The sequence below is a fragment of the Mesoplodon densirostris genome, chromosome 17 (genome assembly GCF_025265405.1).
Source record: "Mesoplodon densirostris isolate mMesDen1 chromosome 17, mMesDen1 primary haplotype, whole genome shotgun sequence".
Lineage (NCBI taxonomy): Eukaryota > Metazoa > Chordata > Mammalia > Artiodactyla > Ziphiidae > Mesoplodon > Mesoplodon densirostris.
Window position 1 is genome coordinate 77,030,439 of NC_082677.1, and position 18,476 is coordinate 77,048,914.

Below are 18,476 nucleotides of genomic sequence, written 5' to 3' on the forward strand. Positions count from 1 at the left end.
TTTTGTTTGAGTATAGTTTCCATTTCTCTGGCATAAAAACTCAAGAGTTCAGTTGCTGGGTTGTCTTGAAATAACGGTAAAAGGAACAGCCAAACCATCTCCCAGAGTGTCTGCACTGTTGTACCAGCAACGTGTGAGAGGCCCGTTTCTCAGCATCCCCGGCGGCGTTTGGTGTTCTTGCTGTTTCTTCTCTCGGTTGTTCTGATTCTCAGTGCGGTTAAAGTGTGTGCTTCCTTAGAGGCTGGTGAGCATCTTACCATGGGCTTATTTGCCATCAGGGCATCCTCTTCATGAAACATGTGTTCATGGCCTTTACCCATTTCCTACTTGGATTATTGAGGGTTTTTACTGTTGAACGTTGAGGGTTCATATATTCTAGAACCTGGTCCTCTGTCAGAAACACCTTAACGGGGTATTTCGCAAAGCAGAAGTTGTTCATTTTGATGAAGTCCAGTTTACCGATCTTTCCTTTTATGGATGCTGCCTTTCAGGTCAAGGTTAAGAACTCTTTGCCAAACCTGGAGCCCAAAGGTTTTCTCATGTTTTTTTTTTTCCGGAAAGTTTTACGTTTCAGATTTAACTTCCTGATCCATTTTGTGTTACTTTTCACGTCAGGTGTGAGGTTTAGGTGAAAGTCCCTTTTTTGCCCAGGACTGACCCAGTGCTTGTCTCTTGGAAACGCTGTCCCTCCTCCATCGAGTGGCTTTCGTACCTTTGTCCAAAGTCGGTTAAGCCTATTTTCGTGGGTCTGTTTCTGGGCTCTCGGCTGCGTCGCGATGGCCTGTGCCCGTCTTCTGTGGGGACCACTCGGGACCATCCAGTGCTGATCACTGCGGCTACATCACAGGCTTCATGCCCGCAGGGTGACTGCCTACCTCATCTGCCTGGTTGGAATACAAATGGTGCAAATATTTCTATCACTGCAAAATAGAATATTGAAAAATATTCTGTCATAATGCACTGTGAAGCATCCCAGGTCTAAGGCTGGGGCATTGACCTCACAGGTCTTTCCTGGGTTTGGGCCAGATGTCCGGGCAGCGATCTTTCTCAGTTGTGTTAACATCCACACACCTTCCTGCAAGTAACACTGTGATGGTATCTGTGGGAGCCGCCTCCCAGAGCCCGGTTTTCGGTTCACGGTGCTGTCTGTCTGTCCTGCAGGTCGGGGACATCGTCATGGTCAAGGAGGATGAGACCTTCCCCTGTGACCTGATCTTCCTGTCCAGCAGCCGCGTGGACGGGACCTGCCACGTGACCACCGCCAGCCTGGACGGAGAGTCCAGCCACAAGGTAACGTGCCTGTTGTTTGTGCCCCGTCAGAACCCGTCGGGACCTCCCCATCCACCCCAGCTATGCTCTTGTGGCCAGAAGCTACACCGGGCATGAGGCTCTGTGTTCAGGGAAAAGCCAGGGACTGTTTTCCTCTCATTTCCTTCTCCCTGTTTCCCACTTTCTTCCTTCCATCCTCAGCCCTCCTAACGACCAGCCTCTCAGGTTAACAGAAGCAACTCCATGTTCCTTATTTAGCTGTGTCGTTTAGCGGTGGTACCCAGTTAAGGATGGAAGGAAGAGATTGTTGGAATTTTGAAGTTTTCATTTTACTGGTCAAAGTTAGTGACTTGACTGGACTGGAATTGTGTGAAAAGTGAGTTATGAGTCTAGATTTTGCCCGACTGCTACATCAATGAGTGTCTTTTTAAATTTTTTTTATATTTATTTTTGGCTGCGTTGGGTCTTCGTTGCTGTGTGCGGGCTTTCTCTAGATGCAGCAAGCGGGGACTACTCTTCGTTGCGGTGTGCGGGCTTCTCATTGTGGTGGCTTCTCTTGTCGCAGAGCACGGGCTCTAGGCACGCGGGCTTCAGTAGTTGTGGCGCACGGGCTTAGTTGCTCTGTAGCATGTGGGATCTTCCCGGACCACGGCTCTAACCCGTGTCTCCTGCATTGGCAGGCAGATTCTTAACCACTGCACCACTAGGGAAGCCGTATGAGTGTCTTTTTGTTAAAATATCTTAGTAAGGATTTTCTGAAATTATGATTCATTTCTTACGCTCAATATGGAATTCTGTACCAGCAGCTAGTGCTACAAAATTTTAATTAACAGTCACAAAAGAAGAAACACATCGCTATTAATTTTAAGGATTTCATTGTTTTAAAAACCTGGAAGCTTCCAAGGAGTTTATGAAAGTGAGCCCTGCTCTGAGGCTCTGGCTCCGGAAATGAAGCTCTAACAATGCTAGAATGCTGCCCGTGGACACAGGCGATTCTATGCCGGGAAAGCACCAAAGGGTGCCCTAATCCTTTGTGGGTGACTTGGGGTGTCATCGTATGAGGCCCTGTGGGGTTTCCCACATTTACTCTCACATTTTCTATGTAACGAATCCCAGGAGGGGGGACCCTCTGGCACAGTCAGCTGTCAGGGAGAGCAGTTTTGGGCTGGAAAGTGCTGGGTGTCCAGTGGCCTTTGGGACTTGGGGTGTCGTGTCCCGTCCTCCCCGGCCCCGGCGAGCCGTGCACACCCGGCTGCGGGCAGTGGGCTGCCCTCTGCACCCCAACCCACAAAGGGACATCACTGCCTAGACGCGTCCCTGGAACAGACGGCACGAGCCTCCGGGTGCATCACTGCTGTCAGGGTGAAGTTTCACGGCAGTCACCTTGGTCCAGACGTGGCCCATGTCAGCACCGGGGCTGCACTTGGACCTCTCTGTGTTTGTGCTTGGGGGGGCCAGAGTCACCTGAACCCTTTCCTTAAAAGCAGAGGTCACGCCTACAGTTTTCACATCTGTAGGATGGGGGCAAACCTGTGTTCCAGGGGCTCTCGTGAGGCTATAATTAGGAAATGTCCCAAAGTGCTGGATGCACAAGTGCCTCCACAACGTTGCAGGGATGCTGTGATCATACCCCCTGTTGCTCTGAATCCTTTCACGCTTTGCCCAACACTTACTCATGGGAGACACGGAGGAGACTGCATCCCCTCCCCCGTCCCTCCTTCCTCTCTCTTCCCAAGGCTGGTCCACCCATCCACGCTCCCTGGTGCCGTCTGGGCCCATCTTCTCAAAATGGGGTCCCAGACCCCAGCACCAGCATCACCTGGGATCAGGTTAGAAATGCGGTTCTCGGGCGCCACCCCAGACTCACGGCCTCAGAAGCTCTGGGGGCGGGGCCTGGGGTCCGTGGCCCCCTTAGTTTGAGGAGCCCTGGGGTCAAGGCCAGGTGAGGATCCGTGCAGAAAGCCGTGCTCCCTGGACAGTGACAGGTGAGGGCAGCTTACCATGCCTGCAACAGCTGTCTGTGAACCATATAAACATAAAAGAATATTTTAGGTCCCAAATTTCTTTCCTCATTAAGAGCCACCACTCTGACAGATGAATCCAAGTGTCCAGTTTTGAAGAAGAATTCTGTTAGTTGAGGACCCTGGCTAAGAATGGAAGAATTTCCTGGCACCTAATAGGTACAGGAATCCCGGTGGTACCTACAGTTCTGTAACCTTGTTACATTTGCAAACTCTTTATTATACACCCTGTCTCGTATGGTAACCAGGCTTTGTAACCAGGCTTATTTCTATGCCTAAAAAATTAAACATTGGTGCTGCCCTAGGACGGGAGGCCCCCGCTGCTGGGTTTGTCTTGATCATTTTGGCTGTGACTTCCCATTTCTTGTCAATCTGCAGACCCATTATGCAGTTCAAGACACAAAGGGGTTTCACACGGAGGAAGATATAGACTCTCTCCACGCCACCATCGAGTGTGAGCAGCCCCAGCCCGACCTCTACAGGTGAGCCGGCCTCCTCCTCCCCGGGCGTCCTCCCTACTGTCCGTGCCACACGGCCCAACCGCGTGGTGGTTTGGAATGAGATTGTAAATCACTGCTGAAAAATTAGGACCTGGTCAAAAATACATTACTTCTGTATTTTCATAGTCCAGCAACATTCCAATCCATAAATCTTAATACAAATATTTGAAAAGGCTTAATGGAATTAAATTTGTCAAAGAAAAATGAATTTTCTGTATTTTGAGGAAGTGACTCTAAGGGAAATCATTTAAGTCCTGAGCTAAATAGAACAATTAAAAAGTGGGAGGAGTGGGGGAGGAGTGGTTTAGCCTCACACCCCTGTGTTTCCAGTACAGAATCCCAGTCCTTCTTAGAAACGGGTCAGGGGTGAGGAGGGGGCTTCCCCAGAGCCGGGGTCTCGGGTCCTGCCCCCCTCCCCAGTCCCCCGCTGCCCTGGCAGTGACCTGACTCTCCTGTCCCCAGGTTCGTCGGCCGCATAAATGTTTACAGTGATCTGAATGACCCCGTGGTGAGGTGAGGATTCCTGCTTCTTCTAGACACTTGGCGATTTCATCTCTAGCGTTCAGTTAAAAGTGGATTCTTTTCCTGATGAGAGTTTTTCATCGTTGCTGTCCTGCTGGGTTTGACGGGGGAATTCTGCGTGACCAGAGGTCCGGGTTCCACTCCACTTGCTGGTTTCTCTTGTGTTCACGTCTGGACGCGTTAACAGACGAACGCCCCCGGGGAGCATGTTCTCCCATGACTCTGCCGAGGGTCTTCTCACAGCTGGGAAGGGTAGGAGCTGGTCCAGCAGGCAAAGGGGAAGGCGCGTTTCCCCAATAGAAACACTTTTCATAACTGAACAGACCGTGAGTCTTCAGCTAGGAGGTGGAAAGGTTTCTGACTCGGGGGCCACGTTATTGGGCTGCATGAATCTGCCCAGACTCATCACTGGGACACAGCCTCAGTCTTAGACGTTGGGGGATGTGTCTCCCAAGGGCTTGCCCAGGCTCACATCCCCCGGGGACGGGGAAATCTGCTTCAGGGGATGGGCAGTGGCCAGTGCGGTCACAGGGGGGTGTCCACACCTGCTTCCTCAGTGGCCTCGCCCCGGACCGCTGGCGGCAGGGAGCTGACTCGGCCCTGAGGTCGTGGTGCCCAGACGGAGCCAGCCCTGCTCACTGCGGCTGTGGCCTATGCTGCTTCACTTCCGGGCCTTGGGCGTTTTCTCTGCACGTGGCCTCAGGTCTACACTGAGGGAACTTGACTTCCAGTAGGTTTTGACATCGCTCTCCTTCTCCACAAATCCCACTAGTTAGAGAAATTATTTTTCCTCCAAGTTAAGCAGTCACCAGATTGTCTGTGTCCTGGCATTACCTTGTGTATTAAAGAAAATACTGGGCCAGAAGTAGGAAAAAAAAAACACTCAGTGGGAAATTACTGCAAAATAAATCGTCATGGGGTTTATGTCCTTGAAAGGCTCCAGAAATTACTTGTTTTAAGGAAACAGTTGGCACCCCTCTTAGCATGTTTTGATCACCATTCTTCATCAGCAGGTTAGCAGTTGCTTTCCAGAATCTATGGAGGCGTTGCCTTGATCTTTCTTAAATACCTATTGTTCTAAAGGTAAATGCCTAGTTACTTTGGAGAAGTAATGTGGATTTCTGTGTCTTGCGAGGATTAATTTGAGTTTAAACAAGAGTGAATATATTTAGACAAGAGTGAATATATTTAGACGGATCCATATTGCCAGCTAGTGAGGCTAGAAAAGTGAGCACTGCAGGCTTTCCTTGTTTGATATTTGGACAAAGTTGAAGGCTGAGCCCTTTGGGAAGATAATTACCAATATATTTTGTATTTTGATACTAGTTCTAATTTAGCTTTTTAAGTGTCTATATGATTCAGCAGACTTGTACTGTTTGGGTATTTAGAGATGTTTATAAACTCGTGGTGTGGACAGTTATGGGTTATATATCTAAGCTCTCGGTCTTTTGGGAGTGATATTTCCTCATCCTCCTGTCCAAACTAGAAGTGAAGTAGTTTTTGAAGTAAATTATTTTTAGACGCCCCAGAGACACTGTATAAAAGGGCCATTTATTTCCATAAACACCTTGGACAGGAGCTGTCATAAGTGTTTGCTAACAGAGGCTGATGGTACTTGTAACACAAGCAGACAGCGCGTGTGCAGCCGGGCACCTGTCCCGCGTGGCTGTGAGGCTGGGGGACACACCCTGAGGCCATGGGACAGCGCTGGGTAGGCCCGTCAGGTCGGGGTGGGGGGGCCTGCCAGTGCACCCCGCTGGGCAGCCCCCCTTTCTCACCTTCAGCCTGATGTGGCCCTGAGCTGGTTCAGCTAAGTATACTGAACGCATTTAAGCTTAGCACGTTCAGTGGATTCTCAGCCTTCCATGGTAAAGGGAAATTAAATGCCGACAAAGTGAAAAGCAAGCTTTAGCAAATCTTTCCCTTTACCCTCCGAAGAAAATCAGGAGAATATTGTAAATGGCAAAATTAGTGAATCTGAATTCTGCTGATTTCCCTTCTTCTCTTGGGAAATGAGAAGAAATTATTACTCTGTCAACAAAGGGGACAGCTGGACCACGAGCCCCTGCAGGCAGAGCATCTGTCTGCTGCTCACTGTTGGGTCCAGAGTGCTTGTTTTTACACGAATGGTTTCTAAATTCCCCGGTCGCTGCGTTGGCCCCTGGAGCAGCAGTCCCTGGCTCGCCCCAGACTTCCAGGCCACCAGCATTCAGGGGCCTTTGGGGCTTGGCTGCAGTGCTTGTAGATGCCACGCAGGGCCTCATAGCCCCCTTCCCTGAAAGCACAACTGTGTTGTGTACGTGGAACCCCCGAGGGGGCGGTAGAAACAGCTGAGTGAGGTGCAGGCTCCACGTGGGGTCCCTGGTGCCTCAGGCCTCAGACGTGAAGCCTGTTAGGAGCGGGTTTCCGGGTTGGTCCCTCGAGTGGCCTTTCTGACGAGTGCCCAGGGGCTGCTCATGGCACCCATGGGGGCCCCAGCACCCTCGCTGTCGCCAGTGGAGCGTGTTTAAAGCCTTGGGGTGCGGCCCAGTGGGGCTGGGGCAGGGCCGGGGCCCTGGAGGAGCTGACTCTCCTGGGATCTCCCAGCAGACAGGTTCTTCCCGCCCCCCAGGGAAACAGCACGTGCTTTTACATGGGCCCGGCTAGCTTTCCTAGTCCAAGCACAAGCAGATCTACACTGAGACGATCTCCTCTTAGAACAAAGTGTGTGGAGCCAGTGAGCTACTTCTCCATCTTGTCGTGCCGACCTGCTTTCTCCATTGCCCTGTTTCTGGTCGTCCTTATCTTTGCAGGCCATTAGGATCGGAAAACTTGCTTCTTAGAGGAGCCACGCTAAAGAACACTGAGAAAATCTTCGGTAAATGTTTTAATTAGTGAATTATTCATAATAGCTTCTAAACCAAGGACCCATTAAGCAGTTAAAATCCGTAGATTTAACTACGGATGAAAGTGTACCATGAAAGCATCTCTTTGTGCTTTGAGGGGCTGTGGATTTATGGCCACGGTAATTTTCCTCACTAAGAAAACCATTTGCCGTGTATAACCGCAATCCACAGAGCCGTGACACCAGAGAGTGTTGCTTGCAAATTAAGTGCCTGTAGTTTTTGACTCAAACGTAAACTTATATCTATGAAAGGATTCACAGAGTGTAGTTCTGCAAGAAATTTCCTTTAATGGCAGTATTTCTTTGCTAGTATTTCCCACGTCTGGTGGGTTACTTTTTATGTTTTAACTGAAACAACTTATAAATATACAAATGTGTCCCGTTGTTGGAAAACTCAATACATTAAAATCTGAACTTAAAAAGAAAGTGCGGATTGCTCTTTATGCAGAAAAAGAAAAGCATTCCTTTGGTCTAAAGAATCCTGTGTGACTTTTGATGAACAGCTAGCTTGCCTAGAAAAATTTAAAATATGATCCGTTTTGTCCAAAATTTCATTTTTATCGTGGCTGCGCATACTTTATGATGTAGAGCAAGACACAGTTGTGGTGTTGTTCTAACATCTTCTCTGTACTTTATAGGTGTTGCTATTTACACGGGCATGGAAACCAAGATGGCGCTGAATTATCAGGCAAAATCCCAGAAGCGATCTGCTGTCGAAAAGTAAGTTTAGTGCCTCGTGGTTCGAAACATGTAAAAACCCATCCGTGGCTTCCCGCTGTCACAAACCCCCACAGATGGGGAACCATTTTCCTCTTAGTCTTACTAGCAACTCCTTCATGGGATCTGATGGACAGTCAAGCGGGTTATTTAGACCTTAGATTGACAGTCTTACTTTGTGGGGTCATAAATGGCCACGCACCCTCAGCCACGTCTGCAGGCTCCCGCCCGCGCGTGGACACCGGGAGTTCTGGGTCAAGGTCAGTTGTGGGTGCCCAGCATCTCCTCCCACCATTTCATGAAAAAGTGAAAGTTCAGTCACTTTTCTGATACGGGTTCAGTGAGGAAGGCATTAGCAGAGGGAACAGTCTTCTTTTCATTAAATGGTAAAATCCTGATAATAAGTCAAGGACACAGTTGAATTTGTAAGAAAACATGGCCCAGAATGATGTCTTCTTTGCCTCTCGCGAAAGTGTGTCCTTGACTTGAAGTGACAACTGAGTGTCCACGTGTTGTGTAATAAAGAGCTCTGGGCTCCTGGGTGATTTGTGGGGAGACTGTTGGGGCATCGTCTGTCTGCTCCTGGCAAGTCGACCTTGAAATGTGGTCCTGGGTCTCTGTCCATCTGTGGCTGCATCAGATGTGAACTTGGACAGTTGCTTCTTATTAAAGAAGAATGCTTAGTTTCCAGATGTCTGCATTGACAAGTTGGTTTCAGAAATAGATATTGGAAAATCAAACCTTCTTCATAAGCTCCTAAGATACCCGCTAAGGATTCAGCACTTTTCCTATGTGGAGGGCATTCGCTTCCTCCCTCCCTCCCCGCTTCCTTCGTGGTGATAATCTCCAAGTTTGGAGCTCACTGGCTGATGCTCCATGGTAGAAGAAATTGATTTCTGGGTGTTCTTTGAATTAAGAGTCCTAGACCACGCAGAAGCCCTGTGAGCAAGGCTGTGCCCTCCTGTCTGTCGCAGTTCCCTGCCCTCAGCACTTTCCCTGGTGGCCCCAGAACACACGCCAGTGCCCACGGAGCGTACTCAGACGTAGACGAGCTTGCATTTTCACTTTTACCGTGACAGGTCGTCGGGGGAGTCCTTTAAAACCTGTTGTGCTGTCCCTGTCTGTTCACAACATGTTCGTGCTGACGTTTGTGAGGAAGGCGACGCACAGCTCAGGATTCCTCGGGGAACGGGAACTAAGTCACCGCCGCTGTCTTGTGTTTCAGATCAATGAATGTATTCCTCATCGTGTACCTCTGCATCCTAATCAGCAAAGCGCTGATTAATACCGTCCTGAAGTACGTGTGGCAGAGCGAGCCGTTCCGAGATGAGCCGTGGTACAACCAGAAGACGGAGGCGGAAAGACAGAGGAACCCGGTATGGAGAGCGGCTCCACGGGCTGTCGCTATGGAAACGGGGGGAGGCCGATGGGGTCTAGGTCGATGAAATCTTTGTAGTAGACGCGCTCATCGGTAGTGAAGGCGTCCGCTGCCTGCCCCGCCCCCGGCCCCGCAGCTGTAGACACTGGTTGAGCCTCCTTCTTTGGGTATTTGAATAGTGAAGTCTGAAAAGGTATCGTCTTCCATCCTAGATTCATAAGGACACACCTTAAACACCTAAAACTCAGCGCGGTGACCTGTACTATAAGGGGGGCTGAGTAGCTGCTTATTAGTGAGATACACGGCCCCTAATTAGGTAATAGATGAATGAAAGGAGCATCTCGATGATGGGAAATTACAATAAGAATTGGTTTCCTATTTACGTAGGGGGATTTCGGCTCCTTTGTTCATATTCATCAAAAATGTTTTCCCCCAAACCAGTGTGTTAATTTGATGAAATGTCCTCTACTTACGGCAGTACAGTCTTCTGGCTGGGCCTACTGCGTCCACCTGAGCGGTGTGCAAATCCAGACCTGGATCCACTCAGCTCAGTGCAGGGCCGTGTGCAGATCCCAACCTGGCCCCCACTTCCTTCCTGTGTTCAGTCTGGCCTCCCGTGAGACAAATGGCTCAGAAATAAGGATAAAACTATACAGAAACACCATTTGTACAGACCCCTAAATTCGGTCGTTTATCAGACTCTTGATGGAAACTTGGAATACTCACAGTATACAGCGTCCTGCGGGCTGTCAGCTGGAGACCCACCCCCGCTCCCTGCCATCCCTGAGTGTGACTCACAAGTGACGTAATCCCCCCCCATGCGCCCCCCACAACCAGCAGCACAGATGTCGGCAGCTCCTGTCCCGGGCCTGCCACGGCGCTCAAGTCGGGTGCAGGACACAAAGCCGACGGCCCCCGCTGCCCCAGTGGTCTTTACCTTTGGGTTTGAAGCACTTGGTTTAAAAACCGCACTTGTTAAGCTGTGCCTGACTGACCCTAAGATTGGAGCTGTCGTGACGCTGGCGGGCGGTGTGGGGATCACACTGCCTTCTCTCAGTTTCTCAGAGCCTTCACGGACTTCCTGGCCTTCATGGTTCTCTTCAACTACATCATCCCCGTGTCCATGTACGTCACCGTGGAGATGCAGAAGTTCCTCGGCTCCTACTTCATCACCTGGGACGAAGAAATGTTTGACGAGGAAACGGGGGAAGGGCCTCTGGTCAACACCTCGGACTTAAACGAAGAGCTAGGACAGGTCAGGTCTCCTGCGTTGTCTTCTCTCCCTGGCCGGCCATTGAGCCCCTCGCTTTTATGTCCCCAGGTTTCTAGAAGCTACGTGAGTCTTGTCACGCAGGCAGACCATCAGGAGGGTCAGATGGGAACGTTTCCATTTCAGCTCATGCATCGAGATACAACCTATACCTAGTGAAAGACGGCGGCAAAGTGGCTTTTTAACTTAATGTGACAGTGCGGGGCGCTTTGGGGTTTACAAGTTATGCAGATTCATCACAGTAACTCACTGCCGTAAGCTCATCCGTGGCCCTTCTAAGTGGTGCTGATTCTGGGTTTCAAGGGAGAGTTAGCGGTGAGCCTGCTCACAGGGGCTGCCCTCAGCGCTCCCGGCCCACCTCCTCGGCCCTCACGGCCCCGGTCCTCATTGTCAGGGTGGTCAGAGTGAGACCTGAGTCTCAGTCTCGCGGGGTAAAGAGTTCAGAACCCCTCCCTGAAGCCCTGCTCCAGGCTGACGGCTCGCGGCCTGGGCTCTGCATTGGCAGCTCTTGACCTGTAAAGTGGGCATCATAACAGGTACCCGCCCTGCAGCGTGTCCCGTGGACGGAACGTGCGGGTGGGAGCCCAGCAGGATGGGGAGAGCGTGGACTCACCGGGACCCTCCGCCCCTCCCGGGCCCGCGGGTCTCTGATAGCCGGCGGCGGGGGCTCGGGGGGGACCCGTGTTCCCCGCAGCTCTCGAGGTGCCCACAGGGTCCGGGATCCCCACCTGCCTTCAGTTCGTCGAGATCCAGGGTTTAAACCCCGTGTAGTTTTCACACTTGCCACAGTTTTCTATCCGAGATTCTTGTCCCTTGACTTGTTTGAATTCTGTCATCTCCCAACCCTTAAACGATGCTGCAGGCTTGGACCTCCCGGGCCTTATGGGATAAGCTCATCCCACCCGTACCCTTGATTTTTTGGTCAGATCGGATCCAGGACCAAGCCCCCAACCCCTACCGCGTCTCTGTCTTTCCATGAGACGGAAGGAGAAAAGTGTAGAAAGTCCCCCCTCGGCCCCCGGAGCCAGGCTGTGTCCGGACGCTCGCGTGCACGGAGCTTCGGACGTGGGCGGCCAGCGTGCTCACTGTCCAGCCGGGGAGGCAGCACGGTTGGGTGAAGGCCTCGGAAATCGCTTCGTTCGGACGAGGCTGCCTTGGGGGGTCCGAGGGCCCTCGAGGGACCGCAGCTCCCAGCCGAGCCATGTCCGCAGGTGGAGTACGTGTTCACGGACAAGACGGGCACCCTCACCGAGAACAACATGGAGTTCAAGGAGTGCTGCGTGGAGGGCCACGTGTACGTGCCGCACGCCATCTGCAACGGACAGGTGCTCCCCGCCGCCGCCGCCATCGACATGATCGACGCCTCCCCGGGCGCCGGCGGGCGGGTAGGTGGCCGCGCTCCTGGCCGTGCATGCCGCTGCTACCTGTCCACGGGCGGGTCATGCGAGGGGCCAGGGGCGCCTCCTGTCCTGGGGTCCAGGACAGATGCTGCCCTCTGGCGACTCGGGGGAGAAGAGCTGTGAGTGTCCCCGTCTGCACAGGTGTCCGCAGGTGCATCTGGCCGTCACATCAGGGCTGGGGCAGCTATCACCACGTGGCCAGGTGGGGAAACCGTGGGCTGAGAGTAGAGGGCCCTGCAGACCCTGAGTGCTCACACACGGACACACAGACACACACTTGCTCACATACACTCCACACACACACACACACACACACACACTGGTTCTGTGGCTCCAGGTCTCACCCTCCCCAGGAGGGCCGTGACCCTCAGCGGCGGTCGCCCAGGAGACCGTTCCAGAAGCTTTTGTGGCTGCAGAGCCTGCATGGAGCCCCAGGGGACTGAGGTGGCCCGAGTCACCTCTGCTTCAGCGGCCTTTTGAGAGCCGGTGTGCGTGTGCCTCTGGTGGTGCAGAAACGGCCTCTTCACTCCCGAGCCTCGGGGGAGGGTCAGGTGGTCTGTGGCCTTGCGGGGCGTCCCACCTGCCTCAGCTGCCCACCTAGCCTGCGCGAGGCCAGCCCAGCCCTTCTTGACCCCCTCAGTCTCGGTCACACCCCAGGGCGCGGGACGGCTTCCGGGAACCCGGGGATCGCAGGCCCGTCTCTTCTTGTGGCCTTGAACCCGCTGCCTCCCTGAGGTCCGTGTCCGTCTTCGTCTGGACCGCAAGAGCGGGGGAAAGGCAGCCGGATTCCGCTGCCACCGCCAGAGGTGGAACTAAGACTCCCTGACCCCCAGGGCTGCAGGCCCGGCATTGTTATTTACCGTCTTCTGTTTGGTCTCCTTGTTTTGAGCGGGTGTGCCATAGAGTTGTGGGTTTGTGCTGCATTTGTAGGAGAGGGAAGAGCTGTTTTTCCGGGCCGTCTGTCTGTGCCACACCATCCAGGTGAAGGACGACGACGAGGTGGACGGGCCCAGGAAGTCGCCGGACTCAGGGAAGCGCTGCGCGTACATCTCGTCCTCGCCTGACGAGGTGGCTCTGGTCGAAGGCATCCAGAGGTGCGTCTCTGGTCCCGGATGCGAGGCGGGTGCGGGACCTCTCCACCCCGGCCACAGGCTCGTCCTGGAAGCACCCTGTGTTTGGAGTGTTCTGCTGAGAGGGCGGTCACTGCCTCTGTGCTCAGGGCTTCCCCCTGATTCCCACAGTGGTGCACGCGGGTCCCTCCTGCTATCTCAGATGGGTGGTTTTTCCTCCTAACTTCTGCAGTAACTTACTTAGAGGACATTCCAAATCGTCACAGGCTTTTAGAGATGCCAACAGTCTTGGAATCCCTTTATGACAGGTCTTCCTCATCCATCCTAGAGAATTGATGCCCAGAGAGATATCAAGCAACTTCCCCAAAGTCACACAGCATGGAAAGGGTGATACTGGGTGCTGGGGTTCTCTCACTGCCTACTTCCCATGTGTCCTCTTGTGGTAACCCCACCTCCTTCGAGATCTTGTTATTGGGAGTTTTTGCTGCCTCGTGACATGGGGTTGTAAGCAAACACTTAGAAAAATACTTTTTTCCAGACACATGGCATAATTTTCGTCAGGGAAATGTTTTTCCATTCTCACAGCTTACGACCCTGACTTAATACTGAAGGTGCAGGCTTTATACTGTACAGCACGGGGAACTAACCCAATATTTTATAGTAACTTGTAATGGAATATAATCTGCAAAAAGAACTGAATCACAGTGCTGTACAACTGAAACTACAACAATATTGTGAATCAACTATCTTTCAATTTAAAAAGTGCTAAAGGCCAGGCTCACCTTCCCCTTTTGCTGCCGTAGTGAGTGGGCGCCAGGCACCTCTCCTCTACTTGGAGCCATGTTTTTGTTGTTGGCTAAACTATGTGTTTTTCCCATGCAATGTGAAAGTGACATCGGGTATGTACATTGTGTCACCACAGACCTTTATTCGATGTACAAATTCACACATACGTAGGTGAGAGTTCTTGATTCGAGATTTCTCTCTCCTTGGAAAACGAGTGCTCAGGAATCAAGGCACATTCAGTCATAGAGATCACCCTCCAAGCAGCCTCTCCTTCAGCCTGCCAGCTCCTGCCAGGTCAGCGGGACCCTGTCCCCATGGTCCCATAGTGTCTTCCTAATATGATTAGGGCTGTTGCCATGTTAGCGTATGTCTCCACCTCCACGTCCCGGAAGCTCCTTGAGTCTAGAAGCCAGGCCCGGTGGCTCTTTCCCATCCCAGCCTGGGCCCGCGTGGGCGGAGCCCTCACACGTGCTGGTGCAGGAGGGGGTGTTACAGATGAAGTGCCCCGTGGCCCGTTGGTTGAACAGGGCTATAGTTTCCTCATCAGTAAAATGGAGTGTCTGCCTGGAGATTGACGGGCTCCCAGAGTCCTTCCAATTCTGACGTGGTAACCAACCTCTAAGCAGCCCCACTGATCAGTAGAGACAGGGACCAATCCTCAAGACCTGCTGCCGTCCATACCCGCCAGTAAGAAGGCAGCTAATTGGCATGTGGTGCGCCAAACGGTTGGGTGAGTCGACATTCCCTGGGCTCTTGGAGCATGTTCTGAGACAGTGCTATAATTTCCCGACTTGACAATGCAGTTTACAGCCTCTTTTTCTGGAAGCATTTCTTTTTCAAAAGGAGAGCTTTCCCAAAGTGTAAAATGGAAACATGCTATGAAGGAGGACCATCAGGGTCCACATTAACTCCCAGGTATGTCTTCTCCTCTGCAGATTGGGCTTCACGTACCTGAGGCTGAAGGACAATTACATGGAGCTGCAAAACAGGGACAATGACATTGAGAGGTGAGAACCTGCATGGTCGGGATGGTAGCACAGGGCTGTCTTTACAGAGCTCTTTCCTGGAGAAAAGACCAAGTTCTCTGCACTCCGTCCATCACTGATTTTCCCTCTTCCCCGTAACCACCCCAAGAATGTCACCAAAACGCCTGGAGAAGTTGAGTCGGACGGTTAGAGGAGAAGTTGGGTGGCGGTGTGCCTTCAGACAGGCTGGGGTTAAGCCACACATTGTCAGTTTTACTGCAGGAGTTGCCAAAGCTGCTAGTACGTTCTGACACCCCCAAGGCCGAGCTCTGACTCCCCACGAGAGGGCCAATGTAAGCCCTTCCCCCGGGAATGGCCCTGGAATTCTGTGTTCTCAGAGCAGGTTCCCAGTCCGTGGAGCACGGGGTCCTACAGAAACACTGAGCCGTAGCCTTGGAGGGACTAGATGGACGGGGGATGTTTCACTTTCCATATCGACTCTTAGGGACCATCGAGTCTAAAACTGCTGCTCCCAGAGACAAATGGCATGTTTTGATTTTGACTCAGAGGATGGGGTCATCCATGTCTCCTTGCTAAGTAAACATCAGTGGGCAGTTACGGATATGGTACACGTGGCGAAGAATGTAAGATTGGGTGGCGATGGTCTCAGAAGAGCTGGATTGTACATTTTTGCTCTTAAGAAAAATAAACTCCCAGGCTGCGGAGGTGGTGCGCCCCTCGACTCCAGAACGGCTGCTGGGCCCCAGGCCCGCCAGGTCATCTGGGGCTCCTCCTGCAAGCACTCGGGGCCTCTGGGCGCCATGGGGTCACCCCTGGGAGGGCAGAGGCATTGCTGTCCGGCTGCTGGTTTCCACCCGGAAAGGCGAGTGAGCGCGCCCCTGAGGCCATAACCGCCGCCGGTGCTCCAGGACCCCCAGGAGCCAGCTTGTGGCTCACAGCCTCACGGCCACCGAGGCTGACAGCCCCCTTCCTCTTTTAGGGACTGAGAAGCACGCAGGGAAGGGTCGGTAGCCACCCCGATGTAATGAGACGTGGAGCCGCCGGATGATAGTAAAAGCAATATTTCAATCTCTTTTTCAGGTTCGAATTGCTGGAAATTTTGAGCTTTGACTCAGTAAGAAGGAGAATGAGTGTAATTGTCAAATCTGCTACAGGTAGAAATTTCTTTCCCTTTGGTTTCTTAAATGATACAGTGTGTCTGTGTTTTACTCTGATGCCTAAATTCTATAGGAGCTTTAAGGATTTAACTGTTCTCTTTTTTTAAAGCATGGATAAACCACCACTAACCCCTCAACCTCAGGCCCCGTTTGTCCCCAAGCATCTTAGGCTGAGGTTTAGTCACCTTTGGTTTTTCCCCCCGAGGGAAAGTCCTGTGACTCATCCCCGGGGCTCTGAACTCCCCTCAGTTGACGCACGCCACAGCCTGTCTCCTGGGTCCCCACCTGCAGGCCCCGCCCAGGTGTCTGTGACCACGTCCTTCTGGAGCCCTCGTGTACTCGCAGTCCCTGCCGGGCCTCCTGGGCTCGTGTCCTTGATGGAAACAGGCAGCCGCCCCTCCAGCTCTTCTCATGGAGGCCCTGAGCTGCCTCTCAGCTTTCCTTCCCAGGCCACCCCCCAGGGTACACCACCTGGGCTTTTCCACCTGGAGGCCCTCTACCTGGCAGGGCTTTTCCACCTGGAGGCCCTCTACCTGGTCTGGACTTTTCCACCTGGAGGCCCTCAACCTGGTCTGGACTTTTCCACCTGGAGGCCCTCCGCCTGGCAGGGCTTTTCCACCTGGAGGCCCTCCGCCTGGCAGGGCTTTTCCACCTGGAGGCCCTCCGCCTGGCAGGGCTTTTCCACCTGGAGGCCCTCCGGCTGGCAGGGCTTTTCCACCTGGAGGCCCTCTTGCTCACGTGCAGCTCTCCCAGGACACCTCCACAGCCACCTGTAGGAAGCCTTCCTGGTTTCCTTCTGCCCTTGCGGGGCTGCAGATGTCCTGAATGCAGAACCACACTTTCTCGACAGTGTGCCCAGCACAGCACTGCTGAGTGTTCGGTGAGCGCTGCTGGGTTCAGTTTACTAACGTGTTGTCACCTGGCATCTTACCAAGAGATGTGGCGTCTTACTCTTTTTCGTTTCTTAAAACTAGACCGCACTAGGCTATGTTTTTCTCTTTGGAAGCTTGCCTGGAGAGCAACCAAACAAAGCTGCTGCCCTGAACCTAAACAGCCTCAGCCTAAAGTATGACCTGGAGAGCTCTAGGTCGGCAGTGTCCTAACACTCAGGTCGAGCGGATTTCATTTCCACAAAGTGAGTTCCCTTAACGGGGCTGCTTGAGCCTCCTTCGATGGGACCGGAAATGCCTTATTTTGTCTCCCAAGCCGGTTGAGGACATCGCGGGGTTGCTGAAGGCCCATCCTTCAGCCAGGCCCTGTGAACTGCGCTCCGCAAGCTGGAGCACTTGGGCGTCTCGGAGCTGGCGCTCGGATCCGCGTGGCTCCCTCGCCTCCGAAGCAGGCTGTGGCGGCTCCACCAACGAGCCTTGCACCAGTGAGCGCCGTGGACATCAAGTCTTTATGTAAATGCTGCCCCGAACACGTGGCCACAGGCGCAGCAGGACACGGGAAGCACACGGCCCGTCACGTTTGGAGATGAGTCCCCGGGGCGGGTGCCCCCTCTGCTGCGCGCCGGCCAGCGCTGGGGTCCATCCAGGATGAAGGCATTCAGCCACGCAAGGTCCCACCATCAGTCTTTCTCTCTTGTGACTTTCCCCGATGCAAACGTGCATCATGCTTGAGACAGTCCGTGAGCCAGCAGTCGTGGCCACAGCCTCGGGAAGCAATGCGTCAGCTGGTCATAGACCATCTTCTCCCCCTTTGCACGTTCTCCTGACCCGCCCCGCACAGCGCAGGAACCGAGGCTTGGACCGTGGAATCTTCACGAACAGCGACACTTCCCGTCAGAAGGAGCGTGGCTCGGCCTGGAGCAGCCGCTGGGTCACGCGAAGGACTTACATCCTCGGCGCTCGTGCCGCTAGAAACCCCTTCCTGGAGGGGGAGGCCGGGCCATCAGAACCCCGCAAGGCAGCAGTGAGTTCTCAGAGACGTTGAATATTTAACTAAACAAGTTGTTCTCTAAGTAGTAATACCTCCCCGGAGATGACCCTGAAGGCACTGATTTACAGCCTTGTGGACGGGACGGAGACCAGAGCCCCTGCAGCCTTGAGCTTCTGAGGATTCTCCCCGAGAAGCCACTGCAGCCGTGGAGCCACCCAGGTCCCACGGCGCTTGGCGTGGGCCACAGTCACCTCACCTGTGTGTTTGCACTGCTCTGGAGTTCTAACTTCTTATTCGTTTACAAACTGGAAAAGCAGGTGTACAGCTGGGGCCCAATACTCTCTGCTCGTGTCCTTTGCAAGTTAAATGTTGCCGTCCACTCCAGATGTTTTCACGTCAGAGGCTCTGCTTGACCAAGTCTTTAGGCTGAACACGTCCCACGTCTACGGCAGGTACAGAGGGATGACAGATGGAGACAGTAGACAATTTAAGTCCCTCACAGGCCATTACGTGGAGTCATCTGTGATTTTTCCAGAAAAAGAATTACTGTTCAAGAAGGTATCACCACTCAGAATTGTCTGGACCACAAAACTTGTTTTATCCTATATCTGATGCCGTACGTACAAGCATTGCCT

The 18,476-nt window shown here is 52.9% G+C and overlaps 1 protein-coding gene across 3 annotated transcripts in view; it reads left to right on the forward strand.

The window, feature by feature from the left end:
* Nucleotides 1-18,476, forward strand: part of ATP11A (ATPase phospholipid transporting 11A) — a 121,194-nt gene that overhangs the window by 72,683 nt on the left and 30,035 nt on the right. For all 3 annotated transcript variants that reach the window (XR_009530315.1, XM_060080270.1, XM_060080271.1), the window contains exons 6-16: nucleotides 1,162-1,290; nucleotides 3,669-3,772; nucleotides 4,253-4,303; nucleotides 7,105-7,169; nucleotides 7,835-7,916; nucleotides 9,139-9,289; nucleotides 10,349-10,546; nucleotides 11,773-11,946; nucleotides 12,892-13,055; nucleotides 14,753-14,824; nucleotides 15,884-15,957. Coding sequence is in view for 2 of the 3 variants with exons in the window: in XM_060080270.1 (XP_059936253.1) it covers nucleotides 1,162-1,290; nucleotides 3,669-3,772; nucleotides 4,253-4,303; nucleotides 7,105-7,169; nucleotides 7,835-7,916; nucleotides 9,139-9,289; nucleotides 10,349-10,546; nucleotides 11,773-11,946; nucleotides 12,892-13,055; nucleotides 14,753-14,824; nucleotides 15,884-15,957 (1,264 nt within the window). In the remaining variant the exon portion in view is untranslated. The remainder of the gene's footprint in view (nucleotides 1-1,161; nucleotides 1,291-3,668; nucleotides 3,773-4,252; nucleotides 4,304-7,104; nucleotides 7,170-7,834; nucleotides 7,917-9,138; nucleotides 9,290-10,348; nucleotides 10,547-11,772; nucleotides 11,947-12,891; nucleotides 13,056-14,752; nucleotides 14,825-15,883; nucleotides 15,958-18,476) is intronic.